This window comes from Pyrgilauda ruficollis, unplaced genomic scaffold (assembly GCF_017590135.1).
Source record: "Pyrgilauda ruficollis isolate IOZ18807 unplaced genomic scaffold, ASM1759013v1 scaffold15, whole genome shotgun sequence".
NCBI classification, from domain to species: Eukaryota; Metazoa; Chordata; class Aves; order Passeriformes; family Passeridae; genus Pyrgilauda; species Pyrgilauda ruficollis.
In genome coordinates, this window is record NW_024513654.1 from 10548269 (window position 1) to 10567012 (window position 18744).

General features: G+C 40.6%; 1 protein-coding gene across 1 annotated transcript in view; it reads left to right on the forward strand.

Moving 5' to 3' along the window:
* SORCS1 (sortilin related VPS10 domain containing receptor 1) overlaps nt 1-15456 on the forward strand; it is a 258603-nt gene extending 243147 nt beyond the window's left edge. The window contains exons 24-28 of the mRNA XM_041461224.1: nt 8428-8527; nt 11780-11885; nt 12059-12219; nt 13652-13770; nt 15112-15456. Coding sequence (XP_041317158.1) covers nt 8428-8527; nt 11780-11885; nt 12059-12219; nt 13652-13770; nt 15112-15168 — 543 coding nt within the window. The 3' untranslated portion in view covers nt 15169-15456. The remainder of the gene's footprint in view (nt 1-8427; nt 8528-11779; nt 11886-12058; nt 12220-13651; nt 13771-15111) is intronic.
* Nucleotides 15457-18744: the final 3288 nt, after the last annotated feature.

An 18744-nucleotide genomic window follows, 5' to 3' on the forward strand; every position in this document is an offset into this window, starting at 1 on the left:
CCTTCTCCTCACTTCCTTCATAAATTGGTAAGGAAGCCAGTCCATAAACTTTCAAGTTTGCATCTGATCCAGCTCCCTTCCGGCACTCAGCAGCTTACTCTTTCTCCCTCTTTTTATGCCTCTCTTCTTCTCTCCTGTAAAAACAGAGTCTTTGTGACTGTGGAGAAAGGAACCCCTGGCAGTGCTCTCACGACCCTTTTTATGGACAAGAAGAAATGTCATTTTCAGTGCAACTCCATCAACATCTCTGGCATCCTGCAGGGTCCAAATGGTAACCTTTGGAGGAGAGAGAAACTATTTGCCATTTGCAGCCAGCTCTTTTCTTTGAAAAAAACGCAGGATGGTCAGAATGTTTTTCTTTCTCATCTGTGGGTGCTGCATTCTTCTAGTAACTCCAGTAGAAAATGGTGGAGTTTTCTGTGAGAACTGCCCAAGGGCCACAAAGGGAGTCTCTGCCCTCTGCTCTGAAGCATATTCTGATCCTGCTCCTGTTTCGTCATCTCTTTTGACTGTGATCCTTCACTATGCCTTGCCCAAAGTGTCTTGGAGCTCATTCCACAGCCTCTCCTCATGCTTGAAGTTGCTGGAATGAGTATTGGGAGCAGATGTTTTTCATGGCTACAGCTTAAGAAGCTTAAGTTGCTTCTGAGGTACTTCTAATGTATTTGCTCTTTTCTGGTAGGAATAGAAGTCTGTTTTGTAATCATGGGCAAGGAATAAACTATTCAAAGGCACGTATGCGAGCTTGCCAGTTTGCAGGTGCAGACCCAAAGGAGTTGCAGTTCTGAATTATGTTTTCTAATTTAGAAGAGAAACTTCCAAGTGTGCAGGGAATAAAATGGGAATAGTTTACACAAGTACTCAATGGAAAAAGGTTCCTTAAGGAAGCACTTCATTACAGAGGTTCCTTTCTTCATCACCTGAGCTAGACCACTGCTCTGTCATGAGTAACCGTGAGGGGTGTATGTGGTTTCATGGACTTTCACATTTACCAGTAAATCTCATTCATATTTAATAACCATGGGAGGCCCACATTTTGCTGTTTCCCCTTGAGGTGGATTAAGCTGTTCTGTTTTTATCTGATACATACTCATTTTGCTTTGTAAACATGCTTTTAGGTCCCTTTGTCTAGCCACATGTCTCTAGGTACATAATTCCCATTGACTTCAGAGGCACTTAGATATCCACTATGCTTTGACAACCTAGGTCTTGGTTTACCATTTATCAAAGTCAGGAATACTCCTTTGTGTCACTCATGTTTTATGAGTCTGAACACAGTAGGCCAGTAGTAGTGGGACTGCAGTAGTTCCCCTCTTGACAAATGTACATTTCCATGCAGTTTTCCATGAGGATAGTGCATTTGTGTCTCATGCTCTCTTTGAGACTGTGGTCAGATGGTAAATGTCATTTCATTCCTCACTTGATGTATCACTTCCGTACAATTGTCCCAAATTCTTTTTTTATGTGTGCATAGAATCAATTATTTTCATATCTGTTTGCATTTAGAAATGGGAACTCTGCATTCCTAATATTTTCCATTGGAGACTAAAGTACCTTTAAAAAGTTTGACTGCTGTTGACAGCCAAAAAAAAACCCTGCTACATGTGAGTCTGGGGAAGGTTTCTCAATGTGCAACATAGGACAACTCCACCTAATACATAAATACAAAAAAAGTGCTTGATCTACTCCTCTTTCTGTAGTCAGTTATTCTTTACAGTTTCCTAAAAAATCGAAAGGCTTTTTCATCCTGCAGAATCCCAAAACACATTTGTAAAATCTTGTATTTATGACAGGAATATTGTGTATTTTTTCCCTTCTTTTTCTTTTTTAATTGGGTCATTTGATTGGTCTGCTTCATTTAACAGTAGCTGAGGACAGACTACCACTCTGTTTAAAAATGTAGAAATAATTGGCAGTTGTCAAACATTGGTCTTCGATTTGCGTGCTATGACTGAAATATCCCAAACAACACTGAAATATCCCAAATCTTGCAAAAACAGCCACCCAGAATTGCCACTGGCCACTTGGGCTGAATGCAGTTGTTTCACCATCTTTATGGATGGGGTTGGTGAATTTGATGATTACAAAATTCAGATCTGCTAAATCTCAAATTAGCACAAATTTCTTTCTCTTCAGTGAAAGACAAATCTCTAATAGTAACATTTCAAGAAATTGAGTTATTTTTAGCACAAATACAGTTCAAAATTAATTTTCAGTAGGAAAATATTGTAATTAAAATTCAGTAGAGGGCAGTTATGATTATTTATTTCAGTGTATGGTTTTACTCTGTAGAAGGATTCTGAGGGGTTATCTTTTTATGTATGCATTTCACAAATTATATTCTTTCCATGTTGTTTCCTAGTGAGGGCTTTTTCTGAAACATAACAAATGCATTTTCTTTTAGTAAAATGAAATGTAACCAGAAGGTATATGATAATTCTGAAGTGATGTTTTCATATCAAGTAAAGGTTTCAGTGTTATCCTGAATTTCTCTTTAGTTCTCCATTTGGGTGCTTTTCACTGGCCTATTCAAAATTACTGTAAAAGAATGCAAAACAGGGGTAGGAACAAATAGTTAATGACATTTGAGGCCATTAATCTCTTCTCTGAGAAGAGCTTTCAGCAATATAGCACGATGGAGACTTTGGCAAATGGTAACATCAGCTGGTTGGTAGCCAACTGTACTCAATATGTTGCAGCTGTGGCCAGTATCTGTATCCAGCTAAAAAGATGGGAAATGACATGGATGACTGATTATCAAATGGGCAGTGATGAACTGCAAAGATTAAATACCTCTTGTGAATTTAAAATCATTGAGAGTGGCATTCAGGAAGGCTGTAAGGATATACCTCTTGGCATTCTCTCCTTAAAGCAGATTTAGTTTTACATCTGCTTCTTTGCAGCTGATGGAGCTTCTATCTTATTTTAGAGTTTGGGGTTTTCTTTTGCCCACCCTGCTGAGCTTTAGTGTTTCAGTGTATTTGCTTTCAGTACTGTTCTTTCCTCTAATGTGTTTCGGGTGTGCCCATCATCAAAATATTTTTAGCAACAAGATCATGACAGTGAATGCCTTCAAATCTTACAGAAAATTGTGCCAATCAGTCCTGGAAATTAAATTCCAGGAAGAGGTTGATATATGGGGCAAATCATCTGATGTGTACTAGGAGAGATTTTTTTAACCTTTGAATGAAGATCAAGTCTTCCACTGGTACTTAGGGGAGGTTGGACCAGCATTAAGAAGTAGAGGCAGATAAGGAGAGAATGGAATAATGTGAACCAAAACACCTTGTACCAGGGGCTTTTTTTCTTTAGCCAGCTTTTCTTAATAGCTATCTGTGCCTTTCAATGAAGATCAAGTCTTCCACTGGTACTTAGGGGAGGTTGGACCAGCATTAAGAAGTAGAGGCAGATAAGGAGAGAATGGAATAATGTGAACCAAAACACCTTGTACCAGGGGCTTTTTTTCTTTAGCCAGCTTTTCTTAATAGCTGCTTGTGTGCTGTAGGAGAGGCTGTGTAAATCTTTTGTCTTAATACCTTTGAGTTAACTCCTGCCACTTGACTATCAGCCCTCTCTCCCTCATCTCTTGCTCAGAGTATAAAGCAGCCCTTGATTCTCAAAACTGTTTTTGGTTGCCTTTGTTCATCAAAAGTGGATCCTGGCTTTTATGTCCAGGTCTCTGGGTTCATATCTGCTGTTCCATTCATGTCCCAGAGTAACCACAAGGAATATCCTCTGCCTCGTGCTCTCACAGCGTCCTTGGGTACTCCCAGCAGCTTGAATTTAGCATCTTTCATTAAAGATCTGCAGAAATTCCTGCTGGAGCCAGGAAGTCAGTGACTGTGCTCTTTTCAGTGCTAAGGAAAGCAAGCTTTAGAGGCCCCATGTGAAGTGTCCAAGGTTATCCAGGGCAAGTGGCACAGTTTAAAGTAATCCACATTGGCCCTGACTCCCACTTCACTTTCCCAATGTTGGTTCAAGTTTCTTCCTACTAAATCAATGTGCCTAATTCTTTCCTTAGTTGTTTATTGATTTGCTCAATGAATTGAATAGAAGTGTAGCACTCATCAGTTGAGATCTTTACACAGTATCTATAAAATTATCAAGATTCTTAGCTAGTGAATGCTGGCACAGTTGAATCACATTCAATTAGTCTAAAATAATTTACACCAGGGGTTTCAAAAGTCAATAAAGGTATGGGAAAATGCCCTTCTCAGTGATAATTCTGCTTCTTGGTTCACATGGTTCTTTTAGAGTCCTAAATCTGACAAAATGCTAAGAGCAGCCAAATTAATTTTTGTTTTGTTCCATTTTTAAATTGGAATATCTTTTTTTTCATTCACAAATTGTCTGTTATTATTATTCATTATGTGTCCTTTGATGAAAAATGATACATGAAGAATAGTTCCTATTACTGAATTATTTTTGCACATCATGCTTAATTCTGCAAATGAAGCAGATAAAGTCAATGAGGCTCAGTTAAGGACCAAAACTAATTTTGAAAGCTAATTATTTTCACAAGAGAGACTCTTGAAGACTATAAATTAAGAGGTTGCTATTCTAAGAAGTTTCATCTTCAGCTAAGTTAGTTGCATCTCCAGGAGGGAGAGATGAAGAGGGGGAGGCCTGAGGCCAATGTGTTCCCCAGATGAAGGTCTGGCTGTTCAACTGGAGTTGCATTGCTATTTTTAAAACAGGTCAAAGTACTTTGATGTTTCCTTTTCTGCTTTTTAAATCAAAATGCATCCATGGTATCAATTTGAGTGCAGAAATAAAGGGAAGCACAAACTCCAAAATGTTAACCATTAAAACCTTTTTATTACCTCAACAACTGAGATAAGCCTTTTTGTGGAAATGTAATTCAGAGACACTATATTAATGCTGCAAACAAGTCAAGTCAGAACCACTCCTAGATTAAAGTCTGATAACTGAGCTAGAAATAGGCTTGAAGGCAGAGGAGTCTGTTCTCCAATCTCACACCAAATGTCCTGACTGACCTCTCAGTGATCCTCTTGGGACCATTGAGGACCACAAACATTGCCAGGTCCAGCTTTGGAGGGCAGTGTCCAATCCCAATGTGAATTTGGCCCTTGAGGCTTATGCAAACTGATCACTGACCTCAAATACTGGCTTTTGTAAGCCATTATGTATGGTTTTTATTTCAGATAACTTTTAGGAGTACAGAAATGCATTTTCACTCTGTATGTCTGCTTTGAAGAGAATCTTGTTTTCCAGATAAAGGAAAATGAAAATATTGTACCAAACAAACAAGCAAACAAGCAAACATTTTAAAAACACGTCTGAATGCATCTGTTCTTCCCTCAGACGTGTGTGTCAGGAATCTCCAGAGCTGCCTGAGGAAGGCAGATGTCTGATTCTCACTAGAATTTCTGGCACTTTTGAAGATCTTAGGCTGTTACTCACTTTTTTCACTTGTTCAGATTCCATAAAGACCAAGGCAAAAAAAAAAAAAAAAAAAAAAAAAAAGCTGTACACAAAAAGCCACTGGGAGAACATGTAATTAATCAAGCCAAGGAAATATGCTTTATACTCTGCACAGAATGAACAGTGTTGCTGTCAGTTTTGTCACTTTATGTGTAGTCCTGGAACAGTTATGGCTGTTTCAAGCTTCTGCTGAGACACTGATGGTCTCTGGCAAAAATTATTTTAGTCTGAGATGAATTTGTACATGATATTATACAATGAAGTCCTCATTCATAATCAAGTAAGAAAGCAATACAGTAATATTAAATTTAGATTGTGATTCTTTCTGTCTTTCTTCCTTTTCCTTATTACTTTACCTTTACTTCCTCTCCTTCCTGTTTTTCCTTTCCCTTGGCCCTCCAGAGAGGAATACCTGTTGATGTTTCTCTCACACACCTGGCCTGCTGGGAGGCAGCCACAGCACCTCTCAGTTTTGCCTCTTCACTCAGTGCCCCAGGAGCCCTCAGGCAGGCCAGGGGAGATCTCACTGCCCCTTCAAGTCTCCAGTGCCCAACCAGATCTCCTGCACTTTCTCATGCTGACTTTCTCCAGATTCTCCCATTCTTCCATTTTTTGCCCAGATCCTTGAGGAAGCCATTCTCCAGTGCCCCATACAATGTTTGTAGCTGCAGACTCAGTTACATACCACAGTAAGCCTCTGCTTGTGTAGAAGGCATCATGTCTGCTTTTTACCTCTGCTCTTTCCCTGCCATTTTGTGCAGGTATCACAATGTGTTGAAGAGGAATGACACACAGTGTGGTTTTCTCCTTTCTTTAGTTTACTGTCTTGTTGGGGTTTTTTTTGTTTGTTTGTTTGGAGGGGTATTTTGTGGTTTTGTTTTGGTTTTTTTTGGTTTTCTTTGTTTTTTGTTTTGGTTTTTTTTTTAATTTTTTTTTTTTTCCCCCAGAGGCTCAGCTGCCCCAGCAGCCTCAGGATCTCAGAGCAGAAAGGAAAATTCCTGTAGGGTTATGGAGGAGAGCTGTTAGGTTTTATGTAGGACTGGATACAGCCAGGATGGTACTTTTCCCATTAGTTCCATGAGTCATTAATGTACCTGGTTTACACCATATCAATCTGCATCTGTTGCTCTAGTTTTGGAGATTAAAAACTTTTTATAGTTGCCAATCTTGGTTATTAATATGCTCTAATCCTTAAAGAGGACTATAATTTGCTTCCCAGGCATTCTGCATGTACTGCACATCTTTGTGTCACCATCCCTGCTGCTCTGAGCTCAACAGATGGCTCTTTGAATGCAGGTGGTATTTTTTCTTGCTATTGGAAGAAATATATTTATTGCTCATTCTGGCATCCATGAAATAAATTGTAACTTTAAAGAGATATATTTAAAAATATAAATAAAATGCCTCTAAGAGTTATTGCCAAATTGATATTGGACCAAAGGCACATATTCAAGTGATCAGCAGCCAGAAATGAAGTGTATGAGCCAAGAGTATTGAAAGAACCATTAAGAATGTTAAAAAAATAAAAGAAGCAGATAAATCTCATACTGTGATGAATGATAGCCAAGGAACATCTAATCATATCTGGGTAGAATTTACTGAAATAGCTCAACCAGACAAAAATGAAGAACATGAAAAAGATGGTTTAAAAATTATTGGAATGTTCTTTTTTTCTGACAATTTTTCATTAATCTTCAAGAAGGAATAAGGATTTATTTAATACAAATTGAATTAAGTGGTGAGCGCTAGAATTCACTTCCACTTGATCCTGGTATGGCTATAAAAACACATTCTCAGCAACTGCATATTATGGGTTATGGGGGATTTTTTGTTTCCAGTTTTCCAGCCACCTCTCCCTAATAAGCCAACCTGGAGAGCTGTGACTGTTCAATTGGAAAATCGATCTCTGCTGTAAGAAAATGTGAAATACATGAAATGTCAGGCAAATGAACATACAAAAGACACACAACAAACTGTCAGCACCATGTCTGTAGACTTCCATTCCTTGATTAATCTATGGATTTTTTGGTTTTAATGGCAACATGTTTTAATGGCATGTAATGAAATGTCATGTGGAAAAAATGGATCTGTGCATATTGCAACAAACTGACTTAAAAAAAAGGCATGTTTGCCAACAGATTGGACCAAAGTTTGGCTCCTTTATTGTACAAATACAGATTTCATGGGGTCTTTTCTCAGCAAATGCTCATCTTTTCTGTTGTGTCCTTAAAGGAGGAATAATTTGCTTCATTTCTCCTAGGGCTCTGTTGATGTCATCAGTTATGGAAAGATAATCTGGTGATCTGAAAGCTCTGTGGAATATCTCCCTATGAAAGAGAGTTTGTTATTAATGTAACCCAGAAGAAAAGATGGAACATGCATTTTGTTTAAGCCACATTCTGTAGTCAATAAACACTTCCAGATTTGAGCTGGTTCTGGTACATATTTAAGGATTAGGGAGCAGCTGTCTTGAATCTCAGAGCTGGATGAAACGAAATTTGCTTTTAGAATGTGAAAATTAACTGCAAGCTGTGGCAAGGATTTAAACCATTCATTTTTATTCAGGTATATCACATGTTATGAGCATCCTCTAAGAGCATAGAACTGGCCACACAACAATCAAGAAGTTATTTATTACAAGCAAGTGTTCATTAGCAATTGAAAAGTTCCTTTTCCTTGAACACTGAATGAGTTCACTGATGTGATGCTGCTGGCTGGTCCTGTGGCCACTTTCACATGTGGGTGGAACGTTCCTTTGGGGCTCAATTCCCTTTTGCTGCTGGGCTGCTCTCACAGAGGTGTGACTGGGCACCTTGTTGCTCCGCCAGTGCTGACCAAACACAAACCACTCCATCCAAAATCCTTCATTGTGAGGTGATAGGAGTCTGTGCTCAGAAAGTCTGCAAAATCTTCGCTTTGCCGGCAGAAACAAATGCCTTTTTTTTTTTTTTTTTTTTTTTTGGTTGTTTTTTCCTTTCCCAGATTTCAGAAACACTGATCCAGAAACTGAACCAAAACCTGGTCCATTTTGAGTTGAAGCCAGGAGTTCGAATCCTTGTCCATGCTGCCCATTTAACAGCAGGTGAGTATCCTCTTTCTGTGTATGCCTTGTGTGTTGCTCTATAGCACAGCAAGCAATATATCGATGGTAGTAGTGTGCTATCAGCTGTATTTTAAACATTTCTTATTTTTATGTCACAATAACAACACAGTATATGAGCAGACATTAAAATGTCTGCTCTACCTCACCTTTCTCTATCATGTCAAAAAGATGTAGTGGCTTTTGCATTTACAGCTAATCCTTTTGTTTTCTTAGGTGCAAGAATTTACTGGTTTTTTGAAAACGTGATATAAGTAGCAGCAGAAGTGTGTATTTCTTGGTTATCTTTGGAATATTCAATAACTAAGCAGCGCCATGGCATTTTCAGCCTGGGTCCCAAAGTACAGAAGTTACCTGCTAGCCTTGGATATGTTCAGATATTCTAGAGTCAACAAACATTCAAAGCAACTAAACACTGCTCAAAAGTTGTTCAGCAGTATGAAAGACTAGAATCAATATAGATATGCACAAAAATAAGATCAGGCAGTTTGGCCCTTAACTAATCCTATTTCAAAATAAGTCATCTCCAAAGTCCTGATATTTAATTACATATGTCACTGTCTATTCTGCATGCTATAACCTCATTTCACAGCACATGTCCTACTTAACTATTACAAGAGATGGACAAACCAATCCACACTCTTAGGAGTTCAGTTGGTATCAGCTTCTTTTGATAACTTGCAAACTTAAATCCTCAGTTCATTTGTACCAGAAAACTGCTCTCCAAAATCTTTTTTTTTTGTGGTACGAATGGATTTTTCCAACCAGGTGTCAGTCCACGTGCTGCCTTGTCAGCAGTAAGAAAAGAGACTATTAAGGAACAGTGTAATGTGACTGCATTTAAATTCCTGCAAAAGAAAAGCCTGGGGTTTCCAATATTTCATTTTTCCTAAGCAGACCTTTCTAATATCTGTCCTGAGAATATTTCTGTATGTTTCTGCTTTCCATTAGCTGTGGAACAGATGGCCAGATGCTTATTTTTAGACAAGTTAGAACCAAAATCATATAATGTCAGCTTCAAAAATGGAGTTACAAGCAATTGTTCATAATTTTTACCAAAAATGCATGCTTTTATTTGTATTTACACACAGACACCAGGAAGGAGTACTTTTTGTCCATAACAGTTGGAAACACTAATTTTTTTCTGTAAGGTAGGCTTTGTTGTACTCTCTCAAAGCCACTGGTGAGTGATTGCTGTAACTGGACTATAGGTAGGGTATAGGTACCCTATAGGATTTTGTCTCTTGAAGAAACAGGATTCAGTAAGAATACAAAATGAGCTTGGATGGACAAAGTATGCATTAAAAACCCAGAGAACATCCACTGTGAGGTCTTTGAGGGATTGTGTCTCCTTAACAAGCTGCAGAAATCATGTTCTCCATCTAAGTAAAAGGCCCAATTTCATGACACCAAAACTTGTGAATAGTTCAAAATTTGACAAAGAGCCATGAGAGACTTAGTTCTCTGCTGAAAGCTATTGTTTTGGTTGTTAGAAAATGAGAAGAACTGGCCTTTGGAAATCCAAGCGTTTATAAAAAAATTAAATAAAATGAACCAGGAAAGCCTGGAACACAGCACAATGCCAGAAGCCACCATTAGAGAACACAGTCCCAGGGGATGCACATGCCCAAAGGTGCTGCTCTGGGCTATGTTATCCCTTCTTTCCCAGGCTTTTCACTGATTTTCTGTTGGACTCTGGTAACTACGGGCTGTAGTTGGCTGAACCACAAAGCTCAGTGTGTTTTTGGAAGTGTACACACACATATCTCTGTACACCGACATGTATGTTGCATGCCTCAGTGCATGTTTACGTTCCCCTCTGTGTGAGCCCACCCATGCACAGCAGCATTTTCTTCAGCAGAGGACCTGCAGGGAGCAAAAGTGCAGGTATCTAAAGTAGCTTGGAGTGGACATTCAAGCAGAAGCTGTAGAAATGACTCTGTGTGTGTGTGTGTTTTGTGAGTGTGTGCATTCCCTGGAGCACAGAAGAATGACAAGCGTTGGCCTCAGCACATTTCAGACTTCTTTCTTCTTTGTTCAGACCACATTGGAGGTAGGAATAATTTATGGCAATTATAGACAACAGATTGTGATTCATTCATCATGTTCATTCCTTCTTCTCATGAGATAAAAAACAAACCAATGTCCCCAACCCAACAGACAACAACTTCAACTCTAAGGCAGAGGAAAACATGCCAATATTCCTCACAAAGCAGTTAAATAGCTGTTTATTACTAGGCTCTCAGTGCAGCATTAGAGCAGGAACATTGAGTGATGCTGAATCTGAATAGGCTGGAGAGCCGCTTTGTCATCCCACAGAACTGCAGAGACCCACAAAACACAGATGGAGAGGGACAGAGTGGAGATGTGTGAGGAATTCATAATAACGGATCCTTTCATTCTGGCTCCTGCTAGATGTGGGAAGGAGAAGGTTTTTCACTTCTCTTTGTAAATTTTGGGTTTACCAGTCTGGGTGCAAAGCTGAAAAATATGTGTGCATGTGATGTGTGTGCCTTTGCTTGTGTGAGCCTGTTTCCTTGTGTCTTTTGGCTCTGGTTTAGGAGGGGTCTGTTCAGTGAACGTGAAGAGGTGCAAGAGGGGGAGGATATGTTTGGCAGCAGTTCCTTCAAGTTGACTTTGCCTTACAGAAGAGGGTACGACCTGGGCCATGTTCTGTGTGTGGGGATGTGTTTGCTCCTTGTCATGGCACAGCTGGAGCTCTGTGTTCGTCTGCAGTACAGACTGCAGGAACAGCTGACTCCGCTGCTCCTAGGTGTGAAACTGCTTGGAGGCTCACTGCCTTCCTGTATACATGTGTGAGAGTGATGGAAACTCTGTTTAATACCATTCACTATTTCTGGGAAATCCATGCTTCTGGATGGGTTGGGTGGCCTTATTTTGGGAGGGGTTATGCCAAGATGGTGAGCAAAACTCTAAGGAGAAATACAGAGAGACTCTTTAATTAAGATTGGTTTTGATGTGTTCTGGGTTTTTTTTCTTGAATCTGAAAGAAGGTCCTCTAAGGGGAAAGCTGTGGAACTTCACATCAAGGGGTATGTTGGGCACCACAGGTAACCTGAACTTGAGTTTCTTCCCGGTTGGATTAAAAAGGGAGAGAAGCCTAGATGTGCAGACCTGCTACAAGTGCAGTAAGAGGGGAGAATGAACTGTATTTCTGGAGGGAGCAGCTTTCACTTCAGGCTGGGGTGGGTCTAACCTTCTCCTCCCTTGCAGCTCCCCTGGTGGACCTCACTCCCAGTCACAGTGGTTCAGCCATGCTGATGCTCCTCTCTGTTGTTTTTGTGGGACTAGCTGTGTTTGTCATCTACAAATTCAAAAGGTATGACCTTCCCTGAGCCATTTCCTTCTCTCCCCTGCTGCCTTTTGCTGAGGTGTTTGGGGTTTGTTTGCTGGGTTTTCTTTTTCTGAGAGAGTTGTTTTTTGGTTTGTAAAAGCTGATACTACATCATCTGCCAGAGTACCACACAATGATGGTTTCTGTTAATGTTTTAGGAAGATTCCTGGCCTTAATATATATGCACAGATGCAGAATGAAAAAGATCAAGAGATGGTCAGTCCAGTCAGTCAGAGGGAAAGCATACCTAATGTCCCTCAAAGTGAGATGATGAGCCCTGAGCAACTAGTAGATGAGAAGTTGGAAGTCCACCCCATAGGTAAATAACTTGCAGCATCCTGCAGCTGGTCAGACTCCGACTTATAATTGGCTAACCTTTTTCTCAGCCTCCCCTCTTCCCATATTCCTGCACAATCCTCCTTCCATCCTCTTCTGCTGCAACATTAGTTTTGCTACAAGAAACCTTCTAACTTTTCCCTCTCCCTCACTGCCATGTGATGAAAGGGAGGGGAACAACTTTAGGCTTTTTCTCTCTCCTAGTTGCTCTACGTAGATCCCCTCCCCTTCTCAAAAAATCCTGCTGGCAATGTAATTTATTTTGCTGGGGCTGATATAGTTGTGGGGCTAAGCCCCATAGCCAGAAGAACTGATGAAGCTCACCTGGAACATGGAGGTGAGCAGGTGATTCGGTAAGTAATATCTAAAAGCTAAATATCTGCTGATGTTTTGACTGCTGGGATCTTTGTGCTGTGCCAGACCCTGTTGCCAGCAGCAGTGTTAGTCTGGCTAATTCCCAAATAAACTGAGTAAAACCTGGGATCTCAGTATTGGATAGCTGGGTTTATCCTCAGGCTGACTTCTCCCACAGGCCTCTGTGTTTGCTTATTTCCAAAAGCAGGCTTTTTTTAGGACCTAAAGTGAATAGATTTGGACAGGGCATTCTGGGATCAGTCTGTTTTCTGTTACCCTGGCTGCAGTAGAAGTATTGGGATAGAGCAGGGAGGTTTCAGTCTGGAGACATGTTCTGCTAAAGCCAGGACTGCTTAGGCAATGCTCAGCATCATTCATGAGGTGATAATTCCACAGGTCCAGACTGGAAGTATCCCTGAAAATAAGGACATGCACCTATTTTAGAGGAATTAAAGAGAAGAGGCTGCCCAGGGATGTTGTGGACTGTCCTTCTCTGGAGATATTCAGAAGTCTCCTGGACATGATCCTGTGCAACCCGCTCTGGGTGAAATTGTTTTAGCAGGGGGGTTGGACAGATGTTCTCCAGAGGTCCCTTCCAACCCCAACTGTTTTGTGATTCTGTGACTTAGGCAGGAATGAAGCACAATTGCAACTGAGATTCCTTATTTGCACAGTTTCATCAGCCTAAACAAACCTTAGATCTCACCTGAGGATGTTCCTAAAATCTCTTGGTGTGTTTGCTAAAGCAGGCTTGGAGTCATGGCTGCTGCAGAGAGGGAAAAAGAAAAAGGACAATTAAAGGAGGAGTGTGATGTTCAAAGGTTGCAGCCTGTGAAACAACCTGGGAGCAAAAAGGAGAAAGGCTCTTGATGAAACTGATGTCTTGGCTGGAAGCTCCACTGCAGTCAATGCTGATCTCTCCTAACCTGTTCACTAGGGAAATTTTTTAGCTATTAAAAGCTTTTAAGCAGCTATTGATCAGCAGACCTGGACACCCCTGCTTAGCAGAGCACAGGATGGAGTGAGGGGACCAACTTTCCTATGTGGTATTCCCCATACAGAGCAACCTCAGGCCACAGTCCCGAACCCAAGGAAAGGAAATGCAACCAAGGTAGTCTGGACAGAGGACTTCCAAAAAGCTTGTGGATCACCAAGAGATTTCAAGCCAAGACCCAGAGCGGTGGGTCCTAAACTTTAATTTTTTTTATTTTTTTTTTTTTTTTTTTTTTTTTTTTTTTTTTTTTTTTTTTTTATGCTTGGTTTTCTTGTTCTTGTTGTTTTTCCCCCCTAGAAACCTCCAAGGCAAAATTGCTGTAAGATGCTGAAACACCCAATTTCAAGTCAGGAGCTCCCTTTCTAGAGTTGGGTGAGCTTTGGGCTTTGAGCTTCCCCTTTCCAAAAGAATGCAGTGGTGGTGGTTCCTGTTTTCACAGGTCACTCAGACTGCAGTGGCAAGGGCCAGTCACTGGTAACTTTATGTAAGATACCTTCAAAACTGCTCTTGCTGGTGGGGGAAATTTAAACCCTAGAAGAGTCCATGATAAGAGAAATCAAAAGCAAATTTTGTTGGTAGGTTTTTATTTGGTGCATCTATAGCATTTCTGGCTATCTCTTAACAGCCAGAATTTTATAAATTTTTCAGTTCTGCTACTGAACACTGCATTACACCAGAAATTGGCCTTTTACAACTCCTTGGTTTGCACCTGTGACTGCACGATCGAGCACTAAAGTTAAATGTGTGAGATACACAGACTCAATTAAGTATCAAAAGGAATCAGTCCAACAAACTTTCTAAGAGTGTTTTTCCCTCCTGTCAGTGAGATGAATGAGAAAACTGAATCAGAGCTCATTGACAAAATGAGAAGGTCTGGACCTAGATGTGAACAGAATAGAAAGTGCAGAGGCACTCTCCTATACAACCACCTCATCTGTTTCTGGAAATCAGCAATTTCTTTTTTAATGAGTTTTCTTTCTTTTGGGAAAACAAAGCAAGATTGTAATTGGGTGTTTCTCTTTTGTATGCTTGTTCAGAAACCATTTTTTTTTCATCACCTTTGACTAACATTCAGGGATCCTGCCTTGGAGGAATCAGAATTAATGTCCCTGCATCATTTAATTTTCTCTCCAAACTCTGGCAACAAAACCTCACTTTCCTATTTTCTGGATGTGAGTGGTTTAGGCACTTCTTTTGCAAATGCAAAGGTTAAGGTTATTTTTGAAATCTCCAGCACCTTATCATTGCAAATGAGTTACACATTTCCTCTGAGGACCTCAACCTCTCCTTCCCTCCACCCCTCTGCTCCTGCTTTTCCCTCTACCTTTCAACATGGGTGAATCATCTTCATTAGCAAAAGAACAGGACATAATCTTCAGTGTTTGAATGGCAAGAAAATATTTCTGGAAAGAATGTGTCAGTCTGGAACAGCTGAATCCCAAAGGCAATCAAGGTGATACCTGCAAGCATCTTCCTTAACTAAATATGTATGTTATTTACTGATTTTTATTTTGTTCTTTGCCACAGGAAGTATTTCCACAGCTGCTGAGCCCCAGAGCACAAAAGAAATCCCTACCTATGTAAATGGTTGAATTGAGGATACCAACATCTGTATCTAAAAAAAGGAGAGCTCTCTGCATTTGGACTTTTTAATTCTTCAGATGACAAAGGGTTTTTAGCTTTAAGCCTGTGCATGTGGACATTATAATGAGACCATAGTGGAACTGCATTGTACAGGTGTTCAATTTTAGTGGGGGGTGGGGGGAGAGGAATTGGTACCACTATTCACCCCTGCGGCCCTTCCCCTCACCCTTTCACTCTCTTTTTTCTGATCTGTCTCTAATTTGTAGAAAATTCATAATGATATAGGCCAAGAATATGCATGGGGGGTTCTCTTCTTTGGGGAGAGGGGTGGGCTGGGATGTGGGGGGAGAAGGGCTGGGGCGGTGGGAGGTGGGAGGGATTGTTTAGGGTTCTTGGCTTTAGATTTAACTGCTCTTGTAGCACTTTGGGCTGCGGGAGGGGTAACCGCTCCAGCAGACTTCTGTAGGACACACACACACACAAAATCACACTGGAGTTTTAAGGCACTGAAAATATTCTTGGTCAGTCTGGTTTATCTCTCTGTTTGGACTCTGCCCTTCGTTCCTCTAGCTGCAGCTGCTGCCTGTGCTGCCCGCACTGTGAGGAAGCTGAGTGTGAGTGTGGGTGATGCCAGCTGCGAGGCCAGGCTCCTTCTTAAAGAGCTTTCTTAGCCTGCTCACACCAAGGCAGTGCCATGGGAGGATAACGTTGCCTCCTAACCCTGAACAGAACAGAACAAGCATGAATTACAGGCAGGAGGTTATTGCCAGCAAGAACTCAGTGTACTTTGTGCCAGCCTTACACCTTCAGTTTTGGCTGAGAGAAAGCAGCACCCTCAGCTCTGTGTAGTGCTGATGGCTGAATTTGTCTGGGGAAGTCCCAGGAGATCTCTGCCTTTTCAGAGTCACCCAAAGGCCTGTCAGTTTTTTGAAATGCACCTTGTCCATAGACTAGGGGGCAGGGAAAGGTCTGTGCACAGTTTTTCAATGGCTTTCTTTGGCACCCCCATAGGCTGCAGATCTGCAAGCTCTTGCCACAGTGGGCAAAAGAAGGGAGAATTTGGCTTGGAACTGTTGGCCATGCATTTTGAGCCTCAGTACCACAAGACCACTCTTACACAAGATTTGATTTCTTATCAATAACTGAAGATTGTATCTTACCCTGCAAGTGGAAATGAGGCTGTAGGACATGTTCACACAGACTGTGCAAGGGAACAGCAGGAAAGTAGGATCAGGATCTCAAGTCCTCCAAAGACACTGGGTAGCTGTGTGAAGCCTAGCCCGTGGTCATTACAACTGCTGATTTCCAACCCAACTCAGGTAATTAAGCCTAGCACCAGGAATTTGGTTTGGAGTGTAAGGACAGAAATGCTGTAACCAGTGTACACTTGCCTAACTGTGTTAGGTTGAGAAAAGTAAAGGCCAGTTCACAATCAATGAGTTACTTGTAGGAGGCACCCTGATTGCTGTCATAGGTGGTTTTGTTCAGTAGACATTGTCCATGGCAACCTGAGTCAAGACCAGGAGAAAGCAGCATGGTAAGTGTGGCCCAGAGTCCCAGGGCAGGGATTTGGTGGTGGTGGGTTTGAATTTCTCTGTCACAAACTGGGCACAAACCTAAATCATCCCACTTGCTGGCAAAACAAAAGTGATACCAAGGACATTAGGCCCATAGTAGTTAAAGGATTATCACCTTACAGAGTCCTCTGCCTCCTTCTGCAGTCTCTGTGAGGCCTGGTAGAAACACAGCAGTTTGTATGGCTTTGCTATTATGTTTGCAACTACAGCTTTAAGAAAGATGGGAAAGTTTTGGCTGCAACTGTATAATAGTCCCCACTGAAGTCCAACATTAGCCAACTTATTTTTATAGTAAGCCAATCAGAAAGTTTTCTTATAGTGTTGGAACTATTTCTAATTTTAAAATTACTTTTTTTGATGTACTTTTTCATCTTCTTTTTCCCTTTCGTTAAATACAATGTAGCGTAATGTATAATTGCTATTGTTTATTGCTTTTACAGTCATATTTATTAAACAGATTATGTCTCTAAATGAAGGCCTATGTTTTTTTGGGGTTTTTTTGCTCATTTTAGCTTCTATCCCTCATGGGGATCACTAACAATATTAAAACAGGAGGTAGTTGATAACCTAAAAAAGATACAGATGTTCACAAATGGGGAAAAATACAGTTCCTACAAGCAAGATGCCAATATAAAGGTAACTTTCTCAGCCTCAATTTTTCTGCTTTCCAAACAAGAAATTATAGAGCTCTGAGCAGCTCCCTGGAACTCCAGCTCCATTCACTGTCCATGGTTATCCTTCCCCATGCAGTCTCTGCTGAAATATTTAATTTTTTTTTTTTTGGCTTTGCTTCTGCCAGCACTGATGAAGGAAAGTCTGAATTATTAGCATTACTGATTAATTTACATGTGAATAAAATGAAGCCTAGGAAGTTTCTGTCAGCTTGCCATATGGCACTGGATGCTTGTTGCTGAGGAAAAAAAAAAATGGAAGAAAGCAGAACTTCTCTCCTTTTCAAGTCAGGATGTAGCCACTTCTTATAACAAGATCTGGGTTCAGTGCTCTTTTTTGTACCTCAGGACCTGAATTTATATATGCACATAAGTAGTCAAAGCTGTGGGGTTTGGGTATCCTCAACAGCCAAGGCTATGGTATGACACATTATGAGTCCAGGAGTCCTGGGTTTTCTCATTGAGGAGGGAGTAGTTTTCAGTCCTGGGCAGACCCCAGTGTAATTAACAATTATTAGCCTAGCGTGTTCAAGTGGACACTGCAGCCTTCTCCGTTCAGGCTGGAATGGCCACAGTGCAGGTGACTCACTGAGGTGTGTGAAGCCATAATCTGCTTTAATAGTTTAAGTACCCACCTGAATTAGCAGGCATCTGTTCTGGCCATAAACAGTAAGTCTGTTTGGCAAGCATCTCTCTACAGCGTTTTCAGATCATTCTCTTCAGCTTGTTGTGTGTCAGGCAGAGACTGATTGTTATTGGTTGTTGTTTTCTGGTTTGTATAACGACACAGTAATTCACTGCTAATGGATGAACACTGTGAGAGTAAACAAAGAATGCCAAATACTTACAAAATCCAAAATGAATTTTCTCTGAGAATGTTGTCTTCCCTTGAGGGAACAAAAAAAGTTCATTTTCCTTTGTCAGAAGGAGTAGAGAGTTAAAATATGATTAAAAAGTCAGATAAAGTATTTTCCTAATTTCATGTTGATTCTCTACTGTCAACATACAGATGGGACGGACATTGTGGCTTCAGAGAAATTTATACTTCTCCACCTAGAAAGACATTTGAGCAAAGATGCTGGATTGCTTTTCCTGAATATCAGTAGTTATTGGTGTTCAAATACTTCTGGGAATTTGGGCCTCAAACAATTGCTTGCTCTTAATATGTTACTATTTGATTGCTTAAACTCTTTCTGAAAAGCAGAACTCGAAGTACTTGCTAAAGTGCTTATGCAAATGAAGCAGGAATTTCCAGTGACCCTGAATGAACCCTGTCTTGGTCCTGTCAACTTCTGCTAAGAATTTCTGACAATTGCATTTAGTGTGGT